The sequence below is a fragment of the Vidua chalybeata genome, chromosome 3 (genome assembly GCF_026979565.1).
Source record: "Vidua chalybeata isolate OUT-0048 chromosome 3, bVidCha1 merged haplotype, whole genome shotgun sequence".
In the NCBI taxonomy this organism is placed as follows: domain Eukaryota; kingdom Metazoa; phylum Chordata; class Aves; order Passeriformes; family Viduidae; genus Vidua; species Vidua chalybeata.
In genome coordinates this window covers 67,209,364-67,223,553 of record NC_071532.1, presented here as the reverse complement: position 1 = coordinate 67,223,553, position 14,190 = coordinate 67,209,364, and the positions used below count along the sequence as shown (strand labels likewise).

The 14,190-nt window shown below is 37.3% G+C and overlaps 1 protein-coding gene across 1 annotated transcript in view; it reads right to left on the bottom strand.

Annotated features, from left to right (window-relative positions):
• Positions 1-893: 893 nt before the first annotated feature.
• LAMA4 (laminin subunit alpha 4) overlaps positions 894-14,190 on the bottom strand; it is a 96,057-nt gene continuing 82,760 nt past the window's right edge. The window contains exons 31-38 of the mRNA XM_053938838.1: positions 13,724-13,914; positions 12,024-12,213; positions 11,033-11,188; positions 10,043-10,202; positions 8,909-9,039; positions 6,120-6,213; positions 5,008-5,127; positions 894-3,559 (exon numbers count right to left, since the gene is read on the bottom strand). Coding sequence (XP_053794813.1) covers positions 3,414-3,559; positions 5,008-5,127; positions 6,120-6,213; positions 8,909-9,039; positions 10,043-10,202; positions 11,033-11,188; positions 12,024-12,213; positions 13,724-13,914 — 1,188 coding nt within the window. The 3' untranslated portion in view covers positions 894-3,413. The remainder of the gene's footprint in view (positions 3,560-5,007; positions 5,128-6,119; positions 6,214-8,908; positions 9,040-10,042; positions 10,203-11,032; positions 11,189-12,023; positions 12,214-13,723; positions 13,915-14,190) is intronic.

The window sequence follows — 14,190 nt, the reverse complement described above, 5'->3', positions numbered from 1 at the left end:
TGTTGTATTTTGGGAAATTACTGTCAGACTTGTAACACTTCATCTTTCATTTTTCTGGTCAGACTGTTGTCCATACCCTGGATTCTTGAGGAGAAGGGTATTGTCTACAAATCTTGAGATGTAAGAGATAGAGGGGGGCAAGATCCCATTTAATTCCTCTATTTTGAAGCAGTTTCCTGAGCATTTGATCTTGAAAATGGTTTCTTTATTACATAGTCATGCAAATATCCAATCTCAGAATATTTTGGGATACAGTAACAGTGTAGTTGCAGTCCTGATTCAGATAATGGCCATAACAAGACTTATTCAACCTTGAAGGTGCCAGAGAAAAGTTATGATCTACTTAGAATCAGTGCTCATTTCTTGTAGGCTTTCTGCAGAATTTAGATAGTTATATTCACGTGAAAAATGGAAATGGACAATCTGACAATGTAGCTCAGAACTTGAAGGTTTTTCACAAATCTTTGTAGATGAATGGTTTTGTACTTTGAAGGTATAATTTTTAAGATAGGTACAGAGGACAAATTGAATTCTGAGAAGATTTCTGCTTAGGCAGTTGCCTTCTCTTAGACACCAGCAGCCTTGAAATGAGTGCAGAGGTATATGCAATATAATGCATCACATACTGGCTTTCTTTGGCACATATGAAATGGTAATTTTAAGGTCTGTGTGGATGTCGGGGGCAGGGAAATTTGCATTATTTTCTTCTCTCTCTTGAGTCTGCAAGTATCCTCTGGTTTATAGTGTTTTTCTTTGGAAACCCTGTTCTGCAGAGGGAAAACCCACACCTTTGAAGTCTAGAAGGGAAAATTGAGGAAGACATTCTCCAAAACAGTGCTGTGTTTGATTAGCTGGTGATATAGTAATAAGTGAAATAAATTGAATAGTAGCAGTTTATGAATTTTAATTGGTTTTTATTCACATACTGTTTTTAGTGTATTTTTAGTTTTCCATATAGAAAGTATGCAAAGGACTGATTAAATCAGAAAAGTCATTCTTAAATGTAAATCCACAGAACAAAACCAAATCACATTGCAGCAAATATAGCTAAGAGAAATATTGTTTATTCACAGAGCTTGGATGTGGATATGAGAAAATATGCTTTGGTTTGAAGTAGGTGTGAGACAGAAAAAATTCCAGCATGTATGTACAACATATGTACAACATACAATGCTCCACTTAATACCAGCATTCACTAAACTCTGATGCTCTTAGGGGCCACAAGCATTTGCTATTCCTGGCTATCTCTGCTGAGCAGCTGCAGGCAACTCAAAAGGAATTTCAGTAATCCTTGTAACCAGCCTATCTAAGCAGGGAATCTGCTGTTCTTTTCTCTCCAACAATAAGGTCCTGGAGACCAGGGCCTGAGGAAGCTTAGCTCAGGTTGTGGTGTCATGAGCTTTTTTTGAGCCAGTCAAACTCACTGGCACTGGTAGGAAAGAGACTTCCTTTTTTACCCCTGCTCCCAGCTGTACAGCTCTGACACCATCCATGGCTTCTGTAACCACTGGGAACCCAGCTCAAGGATCTGAGGACATTCACCCTCACCACCAATAATAAAATCCAGAGAGACTGCAGAGGGATACTCTTACTCCTTGCTTCTCAAGTATGAACAGTGGGCTTTGGAGTGATGAAAAGAAGGGTCTATATATCACTCTGTTGTGAAGGGGGTGTCTGTAAGCTTGGAGGTGGAAAGAGAATCACTCCTTGGAGCATATTGCCTGAGAGCCACAGGGAAGAGAAAAGGGGATGTGATCAGGAGAAGGCAAGCAGAACAGGAATGGGGCTGAAAGTATGAGCAGAGCTGACAGGGCTGGTGAAAGGAGTGGCAGTGGCTACTGGAGCCACACTGTGTTCATTTACCACACAACACTGGACTCTAGAGGCAAGTGGAGAGTCTGTGATGGGGTCCCACCTGCTGGAGAGTTCCTGTGCCTGTGTATCCAGAGGTTGCAGCTCTTTATCCAGAGAAAGCCAAGTCTGCTGCAGTGTGTCAAAACCCTTTTTTTCACCCTACTGAGAGTAGTAGGGAAGCTGCTGATTAATGCTTACATCTTATTCTGGTGGTTCTTCCATCTGTCTATGCTTTCAAGATCTTTGGATTCCAGTTTTCATTTGTGTGTTTTCCAGATGAATTCTGATTAATTTTTAGTCTCTAGGGTGTTATCCTTTATTTTTACATTTCATAGTTTCCTGCTTTGCAGCTGGTCATATTTTGAGTTGGTTCCAACAATAACTTGCTCAGCAACCATAAAACTTTCATTACTTTATTCTTTATTACGTTACTTTATTCTTTAAAGAAAAGAAAGCTTTGATTCCTTGTAGGTGATGATTGAAGGGACTAAGTTTTGCAAGTGACTTGTGTCTATTTGGTATGCAAGCCTACCGTGACACCATTAACTTCCATCTACCTTCTATGTTTATAACATAGCTCAGATTTGCAGCCCTTTGCCTCCTGTTTACATCTTCCCTTTTCACTCTTGGTTCCTCTGCAGCAGCCTATCTTCTGAAGGAGCATGTTCCTTGTTTTGAGGATTAAGTCATAAGTCATGTATGATAAGGGAATCACTTGAAACTGTGACTGATTCTGCTTTCTACGCTTCATGTTTACTTGTGTAACATTAGTGCAAATGAGATCACAATGAGATTGTGAATTTAGTGCTGTGTTTGTAAGTAAGTGCATTTAAAAATTCAAAGAAAAAACTTGAGATTTAAAATTGTCTCTAAGGCAAGCATTACTCTAAAATTACCTAGTTTAGGTAAATGAGTCTATATATAAAGCATCTGTCTTAAAAGATATACATCCTCTCTTCATATTGTGCTAGAACATATCCATGAAGTCTAGAAGTGGAATAAAAATTTTAATTTTTCATTGTTTGTAAGCTTACATAATTAGTATACTCTCTTCCTCCCATTTTATTTGAGGAATATATAAATGAGTTGAATGGAAAATGAAAAATATACAGTAAGATCTTTATACAGTATTTCCGATGTAAATCTATTATCTAGCTTTATTCTTTAATGTGCATTAGCAGATCTTTTTCTGTGGAACAAAGAGTGATTAAGATATGGAATGAGATTATGTAGAGGATCTATTTTGAAAGTAACATATTTAATATAATTTTAATTTATTTTTTAATCTCATATTTTCATGTAACAGACTGGCCACACATACACTATAAGAAATGGTAAAGCTCACTCTTGTGGTTTGTTAAGAGAAGTGCAGAAGCAACAGCTTTTATTCTTCAGTGATTTTTGTTTGTGTGTAAATATTAGACGTGACTTCCCCTTCCTGCTTTCTGTAGATGTGGCTGTGATATTTTCATTCTTCTTGTCTTGCTGGACATGGTTTGTTTTGTTCTATTTTTCTTTCTGTGATCTAAGGAGCTTTTCAGAACTGATGCAATGCACTATCAGGCTGCTGGACAGGTATTAATGCTCACAGCACCGCTAACCAAAGCTGCTTTACTAAAACTCACTGGCTTTTCATCAATCATGAAGTTACGAATGCAGCCAATGAAGGAATTGCGTGTAGTCAGGCTTGATGTTAGCAGAGACGCTGGAAAAAGAAGATCAAAAAAATTAAATAAACAAAAGTTTAGAGCTCATGATGGGCAAAATAATCAATTTGGTGGCAGAACCTTTTAACTTTGCTACTAAGTGCAGCTCTTCTGAGTCTTCTTTTAAAGTGTTTGACCTACTGTCAGTGTCCTAAAGGCCATTAAAGTATGGTTAGTTATCTACAGTTATATGAACTCTTGATACTATATTATCAATAGAGACACAACTTTGCATTTTTGATAACATTTTCTTTTAAGTAACAGTGTAGATGAGTCCCAGTGTCTGTTTTTGTAATTTAACATCACATGTATTGTCATCTGTGTCTGCTTTGTTAGTTTGCATTCAGTTGGCTGTATCTGCATAGCATTATTTAGTATTGTATCTTATTTGTTGTTGTGAAGTTCTGTGTAAGACTTTCATGTGCCAGGCTGATAATAGCATTATAGAGCCAATATATGACATTGCTTTAGTATTCTATAATTAATGTAGAAATAGAAGGCTGTATTATGAAGCAGAACAGCATTTACAATTACCCCTTTATATTACCTCTCTGGGAAGAATTCTGTCCTAATAAAATTCCAGTTTGGATTTAAAGAGTGAGCAGGCATCTGTGCATAGATTTTATTATTATTATATAGATTATATTATTATTAGGCTCATTTTATCTCCTGATAGTGTGGGATGGATGTGAACACCACACACTCAAGCCAGTAATCCAAGATAAGCATTATAATGAATTTTGTAGTTAGAGCTGTTAATGATTGACATGCAAGGCTTAGAGAAATAATGCTGCATATTTTCAATGAGAAATGTACAGGAGTTCACTTAAAAATTGAATCATGTAGTGTTGATTACACTTTGTATATGAACCCCAACAGAGTAGCTCTGTCTGTTGAATAAGAGAAGGAAATGTAGTAATCTTGGCCCATGCTACACAGATGGTCTGTGAGTCACAGATACACAGGAGCAGAAATCTGTCCAACAGAAACCCCTAATAAGAAAAAGAATCTCCATGTTTTATCTTGTGTTCAAAGATGCCATTGCTTGAAGAGGAAGAAAGAAGCCTACAAGCAACTAAACCTTGGGACTCCAGTTACAGTGACAGCGAGTTTCCAATCCCATAAATAAATCCCTTCTTAAAAACCAGTAAGCCCACATGGGAAGGAAAAATAGAAAAAAAAATAGTTTGTAGTTGGCTGACTTCTCTACTGAATCCATACCTTGCCCTCCAGCAGCTGTGAATGTTTTAATTTCAATGAAGCAGCACATCTTTTTCTTTGAGAACTAGAGGCAGAACATTTATGATCAGCTCTTGAGCTTTTGAATTTTACCAGGTTGTTCACATATTTTGTTCTTTTTTTGAGCTGAAAACTTGATCTTTATGCTTTCTCTGGAAACAGGGCTGAAATCTCAGAACAATGTACCACAAAGATACCAAAAACATACCTGGTACACCTCCAATAAACACTGGCTCCCTGTGGTCAATTGCCTTTGGATTTAGCGGCCCTACCACATGGTTGACTTCAGAGTCTACGTCCAGCTGCACCACATTTGCATCTCTAATAACTGAAAGGAGAAGGAACAGGGATCAGCAAGAAGTAGCACACGAGTCTTTTATGACAGACAGGAGTTATCTGTTTGGTGTGAGTAGTTGATTTAGTGTTTGCTAGATTGGGTGTGAGCCATCAGTGACAATTTGTGAGCAGATTCTGGCATAAAGCAGGGCCCATGGTAGATGCAGTGGGAGCAAGGGTGCTTTTGAGTGGGGCTCTTGATCACTGGTGGCAGTGTTTAGGTTCCAGGTTATGAGCATACAGTGGCTTGTGGCTTAAAAAAACCTGTTGCCCAATCACTCCCAATTGGGGATGTATTAGAATGCAGTGAGGCTTCTCCCTTGCCCGTGTGCCTGGATTTCCTTCAGAAGGAAACCAGAATGCTTGTGGAAAGGGTGCAGGCTCAGATCACTTCTGCAGTGATAGTGGAAGACATCCTAAGTCAGCATCTAGACAGGAAGATGAGGTGGTTCAAAGTACCCAGGAAGTACTTTTTGACTTTCAAAACCAGGAAAGAAGGATGACTGTCTGGCACAGAGGCAAAATCCCAGCTGTAGACATCTCCATATTGTGAGTAAAAGGTTCCCACATCTGTCTTCTTGTTTGACTTTTAAGGGTAGCATATACTTGTACCTACTGCATTCTATCAGTTTATTTATTTAACCTCTAATTGGGGAAGGAAGGATATAATCTGGTATATGAATTAGGAAAGGTAGCCAGAATTTCAGCTACGCTGCTTTCTGTTCTTTGAACATGGAGTTTCCATCTTTGTTTGTTTCTCCTATCTTTGTAGGAACCCGTGCTTGTCTTTGCAGGAAGCTCTACAGTTCTATGTCTGAGGGATGAATAAGACTCTCTTTCACACAAACTTGGGTCTTGGCAGGTGAAAAAGAAGAACTGAAAATACTGCTGCATTGCTAGTGCTCTAGCCCATGGAGATGGATATCTGGGGAGCAAGAGATGGGCTTTGTTACCTTAATTAGGGGGTGATCACCTGTTACTGACCTGCAATTCGATGCCACCTGCCGTCGCAGAGACTCTGTTTCAGTGTAACCGAAGTTGAAAAATCCCTGATTCCATTATTCAGTTTCACAGTAACCTGAGGGAAAATAATGTAATCATCAGTGTAAACCCCCCTCCTTTTCTCTTTTTACCTTCTGTTGTAATAATGTTATATTCCACACTCAAAACATGTCAAGTATCCAAGAGAAAGGAAAACATGGCTTCATTACATTTTTCAAAATAAAGTACCTTTTAAATCCAAATTCAGGTTTTTTTTAATATTTCAGATTCAATAGTTCTGAGACATTCCTAAGTATCTCAAGGAAGGGTTCAAGAAAAGATTTAAAAGTAAGAGCTAATTTTACTCATTTACTAGTATCTCTACTCTATAATTTCCTGTGTGATAAATTAGTGTTTAGATGCATCAGATGATGTTTTTGGCATCTTGCTAGCCATTTAATAAGGAAAACAGTCATGAAAACCCAAGTGTAAACAAACAGAAAATGTATGAGAAAGGAATAGATAGCAAAATTAAGAATGGCTTTTAAGTTACTTGTTCAAGCTTATCAGTAAGTCTCTGGCAGAGCTAGAAAGTGAATGTAATTATGAATTTTGCACCTCTTCTTTAGTTAATGGATTAATGTCTTTTTTCACGAAAATGTTCCAGCAGCAGCAAAACAGTGTTGTGCCCCTGTTATGGGACATGAGATTCCTGGTGGTAATTGCCAGAGAACTCCAGACTCTGAGTCCAACCACTCAGGCTTTTCAAATGTTGAAATTATCCCTGATTATGCTGATACTATGTTAACTGAAAATCACAGAATCATAGAATGGTTAGGATTGGAAGGGGCCCTAAAAATTATCTTGTTCCAACCCCCCTGCCATGGAGAGGAACACCTTTCATAAGATTGGGTTGCTCAGTCACATCCAACCTGGCCTTCAACATTTAATGGGATGGGGCATCCACAGGTTTTCTGGGCAACCTGTTCCAGCCTCACCACCCTCACAGCAAAGAATTTCCTCCTAATATCTAATCTAAATCTACTGTCAGTTTGAAGCCATTCCCCCTTGTCCTGTCACTACATGCCCTTGTAAATAGTCTCTCACAAGGAAACAACTTATATTTAATTCTAGAGGGTTTTGATACAGTTGTAACAGAGATATTTTTTTTTTTTCAGAATTAAAATGATCCTCATGTTCTATTTTACCCACTCTTGGACAAAATGTATAGATTAAAGCAAATAAAGAATCACAGGAGAAAATGACTCCTTAATAAATCACCCAGACAAGCTGTACTGATAGAGAAGCTTACATTTAAAAAATGAATTATAGTTGTTGATCTTATTTGTTCAGCAAAATGGTTTTCACAAAACAGGTCTGTTGTAATGCATTCAAAGAGAGCAGACAGTTAATGCTAAAGAAACACAAATCCTTACTAAGGTGGTATTGAACTGCTGCAGTGACAAGCAGGGAAAAAAAAGCTACTTTTCCAGGATGAATTTTGTTTATGAATTGCATATGCATTATACAGGAAGTGAGGTGTGAAGCAGTAAGTGAAGCAGCTCCTTTTGTTAGAGCAAAAGGAAAACCAGATAAATAGTTGGGAAAACCAGACAAATTATTGGACATGCAGAACTTTGGTTAGAACTTTACATAAGATGTGCTATACTGGACCGGTTCTATACAGACTCAGCTTTTAGGTGTGGCATGATACACATAGTACAATGTACTTAAGAATTTCTCTGTTAGTTCACCAAGGACTAGATACAGGGGTAAGAATGGGCTTCATCTTACCTGATCAGCTGTCAAAACTGAAGCACCTGTACCTAACTGAAGCACCTGTTCTCTCTATAGCCAACATAGAAAAATTAATTCTCTGAATAACAGCTTATTTAGTCACCTAATTTGATACTTGCTTTAGGATAGGATGAATGTTAAACTGTTTACTCAGTCACTCTGCTGTAGGTACCTGCTCTTGGAGAAGAGGTGAGAGTGTCCTCAGATGTTGCATCTCTAACTGAGGTACAGTCAGCCCCACTTAAATACCCTTCCACTTTGATTGACAGCTGCGTATCATTGATTGAAGAATATCCACAATACTTAGTCTCTTGACTGTGACCTGAGTTTCTCCTCTTCAGGAAAGACCCCAAAACTGCCAAGATTTTCTATGCTCTAATTCTTTGCTTCTGTTGTTCACTTAAGACTGAAATTTATTACTGCATGTGTGCAGAGTGTAGCATGAAGAGATCCAGATATTATCAATGAACACAATAAAAAATAGCAACAACTGTCTGGTGAGTTAATGGTCAGACCTCTCTCCTTCATTTGAAATCTAGAGCCTGTAGAAACCAGGCCAACAGACAATCAGAACTTTTCCTTTCTCTTTCTATCACACATATCTCTGATAAAGAAAGAAGAGTTTGAGTGTAACTCAGACTTATCTTTTAAGAAATAAAAATTTATTGATAGTTACCTTACTTGTAACCGTGATACATTTTTAATGTGTGGGTGAAAGAGCAGTGCCAAATAGTCAGTGCTTTTGCTTCTTTTCAGCTGATAACAAAATATGTATGGCTTGTATTAGTAAAGTGATCTGAACTTTTCACAGGTGTTATTTTTAGTATTTTAAAATAAATATTTGGTTTGGCTAATCTAAGCTGTTATTATGCTTAGGGGAGAAATAAGAATCAGTTAATGGCAAATTTGTAAGACAAAATCTGCATGTAGCAAAGCCCAGGTAGGTAGAAGAGAAACCAGTCAAGGCAGTGGAGTACATGTGACCTTCTTTATACCTGTCCATTTCTCATGTGCATATTCAAGTACTCTCCATTCACGCTGTGACCATGCAGTAGGATTCCTGAACTGCTTCGGGGACGTATTTCAAAAACAACTTCAAATTTCAGGCCTAAACTGAAGGATTCATCTGTGAAGTAGTAAGAATAACATTATTTTTATACTGAATTAGTGAAGAAATTGGACATTTATTCAAAGTCAAAGTAGAACATCAAAGGGTGGATTTTATTTGTTCTTAAAACTATTGAAATGTGATGTGCTGTCAATGACCCATTTCAACTTTTGTTTTGATTGTGTTTGCTTGGAGCACTAATAAAGGTTTATTTACTTTTCCCATTATTTTAAAAATGTATTTTGCTTAAAAATATTTCTTAGCAATGAAATGGACAGCAGAAAGTAAATTATCTGTATTTTTTGGCAGTTTCTTATTGTGCAAATTCCTAGACACTCAGCAGTCATTATTAAGTGAGTGGGAGTTCACATGAGCTTTGATGACTCAGTAGGAGAAACTCCCTTTTTCAAACTGGTTACAGGCCAGGGAGCAAATTAGAAACACTTGTCTCATTCTTCTTGGTGCTGGCAGTGAATAGGGTTTTGCAGTTTCTTTTCTTGTTCAGATCAGAGCCTATGTGACTGAAACACCCTCCTAAAACTCTTCCTGGAACACAGCAGGCCTAAATGACAGAAAAGATATGTTCTGTCATGCTGTTGTGTATCAAGACATGCGGAAAGCCTTTCTGCAGGATTTTTTAATTATTTGTCATTTTATTAATTAAAAAAATAAGGGATGACCATTTGATGGTGTACTTGATCTTGGCCATGTTGACTTCTATGCTAATTTTTAGCATATTATGGTATGTTCCCTCATTAAAATTGTTCCCCTATGAAAATTATTCATATTATTTGAAACACATTTATACATACAGATGTGTTTATTTAACAATGTGTTAAGTTTCACAATGACATTGTGACCTGTCAATATCATCTGCTTAGCACAATAGTGATCTGTTTCTGATAATCCTTACAGCTCACAGCCTTGGAAATTACCACAGTCTTTAGTGAAAAATGCCATTCTGAAGCACAGTGAATACCACAGTCCTATTTTGGGATGCATTTGGTTAGGAGTATATTACCAAGGACGACATATCCTCCTTCTGATGAAAAGTATGTTCCTGCTTCTGATGGGCCTTCAAAGCAAGGTGTTACACTAAATGTCTGTGAAGCTGAAGTAAGTGATCTTCCATTGAGCTGTAAGTTGCTGAGACAGCCACTAAAGCTGTAGACAGAGTTAATCTGAAGGGTAAAAAAAGCCTTGATTAGTAAATAAACTGCTTGTGGAAGGAAATAGATTCTTCTGTCATTATTTTTACTTGTTTATAAGCTGTAAGGCTGTGATTGTCTGGTGCATCAGTTTTGAACTGAAAAACAATTTCCAGAGAAGGGAAGCAGGAAAAATGATTCTCATAGCCTCTCATGTCTTTTTTATGACTTCAAGGTAATTCAAGCTTGTGCTGTTTCTCAAACAATCCTTACTGAACTGGGAGAAACAAAGCACAAGGGCAAGGCAGTGCTACACATATACCTCATAGCTTCAAGGGAAGAGAGGAGTCTACTTTTTCAGAGTGGTTTATGAATCTTGTTAGGCACATAACACTAAAGATTACCTTGAAAGAGAATGTTATGTTCATTTTTGGCTTAACACTCTTTTCTGTATACTTCAGTACCAAGCTGTAGAACAGAATACTGACCTCTAGGTACTGTCTTAAAACAGAGGTACTAGGAGAACATCAAAATGTCTCCAAAACTCATTCTGTATCTCAGACCTCGAGGTGAAATTGATCTTGCCTAATGTTACTTGTCTCATGTAATTTTTCTTAGGATTTTTTTGTTCCTCATGGACTATTGGTTTCCCAGCTGCTGCTGCAAGGCTGTGGAAGCCTAACCCAGCTACCACTAGCCCAGCCCTGTGGAAGCTTTGCTCTATACATGAACGAAGCTGTTTGCTCCTTAGCAGGATGAGGGTCAAGATCTTAATAAGATTATGTCTGATCTCATCCCTACAGTCAGCTGTTGTATTAACTTTACACAGAGGTATGGGGTCTGTACATAGAGGTCTGCTTTACCTGGATGTTTTTTACAGCTTTTCCAGGAGCTACACCTCCAATATAGAGTGGTTCAGTAACTTGCCAACTATTTGCATTCCCATCAAAAGATTCTTCTAGTACTCGGAGACCATCAATTATCAAGCGACCAATATTTTTGCCTCTAATAAATATCACCTAGGAAGGGAAGAAAAAAATGTGGAAGATTACTTTCATTTGTTAAGGGATCGCTGCTGTGCAGTGGAAGAAGATGAGACATTTGAGAAGAAAAGTGCCTGAGCGATACTCTACAAGCCTGTTTTGCTAACTGCCAGTATTCTTTGCTGGATAACCCATTTTTTTCACATTCACGGGAAGGCTAGATAGTAAAACTGCTGCCTTTCTTACATTTTGGTGTACAAGACAGCGGTAATTAAGGTGTCATAAGGTCTACTGAGATCTACCTATTATCACTGTTAGCATTTTCACAGTCATCATTATTTTTATGGTATGGATTTATCCAACCTGCTTTAAATGTTTAAATGCCCAAGTCAGTAGTTTAGTAGCTGTAGACTTCCTCTGTAGTTAATGAGGAGAGAGATACCTACAGAGGGGAATTCACCTTGACTCCTAACACTGTCTTTTTATTTTCACAGACTACTGAGGTAGCCTAAGATGGCTGTACTCCTTTCTTAGGCACTTAAAAGACATTTGCTGAACAAAATTATTCTAGTCTTTCCTTTAATAACTCATTTAACTCTTAATTGCCTTACTGCTCTGCTTGTTTCCTTCATTTTTGTTCAGCTCTTAGTGTTGGGAACTGCTGAATTTTTATAACTGACTCACTTTCCTGTCCCTAGTTAATGACTTAATAAAATGTTGCATGGAAGATCTAAAAATATTGATGGAAGTTTCTCAACATGTAAGCGTGTTTATGAATACACGAGTGAAAAGTCCCTGAGCTGTCACATGAGTAGTGTCTTCACTGCAGCCTTGACAATATATGCCATCATGATTGCTTTCTTTTACTTACATTGTGCCACAGACCATCATTGTATTTCTCTTGGCTCTTAATCCTTATCTTCTGGTGACCGGCGTTAAACATAAAGATGAGTCGGCCATGAGCAACGAAAAGGGCCATGAAGTTGGTCTCTTTTTGATCCGAAACGTAGCAAATCATTCCATGAGATGAGTGAGTTTTCAGACTGATAGAGAACTGAGCTCTGGCACATAAAAACACAGAATTAACATTAAAGTAGATACTTCTGATGTAAATCAAACATCAGGCAGAGGAAGACTGAGATTTTCCTTTTATCCAAAAAAATATTAATCTGCTTTATGGAAGTGGGATTTCTGAGAAACATTCTGTGCTGTTTTTTTGAGCAGAAGTCAAAGCTGGAGAAGAAACTACCTGGCGAGGAACTTGTTTTCAAAAATTAAAATCTCTAGAGTGAATAATTTCAATGCAGACCACCAAAATCTGTCAGTGCATTTCCTTTTATATTAAACAGCAGGGTTGGGGGAATTTTTAAGTGTGATGGCACAGAGGCCTGATGTTTAATATTATTCCAGACTTGATTGAAGCTTCCCCTTCCTTGTAGTTCCTTGTGAAGTCCAAGACAGCATAGGAAGTCATACCATTGTTGGTTTGACATTGTCACAGTGAAAATTTCTTGAGTAATTGCTATTATTACTTATGATCTAAAACATGGCAAAGCTGTATTGGTGTAGGACAGTGCTGGAACTGATTCCTCCTTCTGATGTCAGGTCTAACCTAGTTTCCATTCTTCATATTGTCTCAAGCACCTATACATTCCTGATGGCATGTGTGTGTACATTCCACAAACACTCAGTCCCTTGCCAATATTAGTTGTTTTAAAATGACACAACTTTTTAAAAATGAACATTACAAAAATGAAGCTTTAATAACATTTGGCAAATAAATATGTGTTTCATGAATGAAGGTGTGATGAAGATATTAGAGATTGGGTTTTCCTTCATATGGGTGCCATCAGAACTGCCCTAAGTTAAATGCTATTGAATTAAAATGAACATAATGATTTTTTAATTTAAATCAGGAAAGAACAGTCTTTTTTCTGAGTTAGTGGTCTGGTATGCTTCCAGGAAGTGCTGTGTTGTTGAATTTATAGTCTTTAATGGAAAGTATTAAACCAAAATCCTATAGGATTTTGAATATTGCATGACATATTTTTTGGGAGCATGAATATTAAATTTAAACAGTATCTGAACTCATTATTACTTAGATTTCCATTATGGCTTGAATTGGACCAGGTTTTCATAGCTTTATGTCCTACTGCACTGCGGAGATTAAATTCCTGACAAGGTCCACTCAGCATGTTACTGCTTCCTTTCTGCTTTAATGCCTTTACTTCTTGTGTAAAAAGACTGATTATTGTGCATTGCTTGTATAGAACTAACAACCTCAAAAACTTCACACAAATAGGCAAGGAGACACATTTTGTTAATACGCAATGCAGATGAAGATTCTGCAAAAGGGATGTAACTGGAAACACAATCTATCTTTTTCTCTTACTCAACTGAAGTACCTTTTAAGATAACCTAACAACAGGCTCGACACAAAATTTAGCCTAAGATACAAAGGAAAAAACCCAGGGTAACAGCAGAAATGTGTCCCTTTAAAAAAAAATAAAAATTGAAATACATCTTTCTCCTCCCCAGCATATTTCATTTTTATTTATAAAGTCACTTTACCTTTGACTGAAATCCTTTGGTATGTGATCAAATTCTTGCCGGCTGTTTGCTGTTCCTCCAAATTGATAGGCATGTTCAGTTGCCTTGGGATTCATGGGCAAGTGGCACTGAGGCTCTCTTTGCAAATTCACTTGATACAGTTTTTTGAGGCCGGATGAGGACTGTGAAATCTTGTCTTTATCTCTTCCCACCTTCATAGAAAAAGAACTGTTAATCAGAATTTTTAGCTAAGATTGGACATAATAAAATAACAGTATCATTCAATATGAACTAGTAATATATAGTTTCCCTACAAAAATACCAGGATTGTTTCTGAGTCAAATTTTCCTTGAACAGATCTACTATAAATTCTGATTTAGGACAGAACAAGGGATAAACAAAATACCCGTGTAGCTAACATAATTGCAATTAAATTTTTTGCAGTTTTCCTAATTAAATATTTTTCTCTCTGCTTTTGGTCATATCAC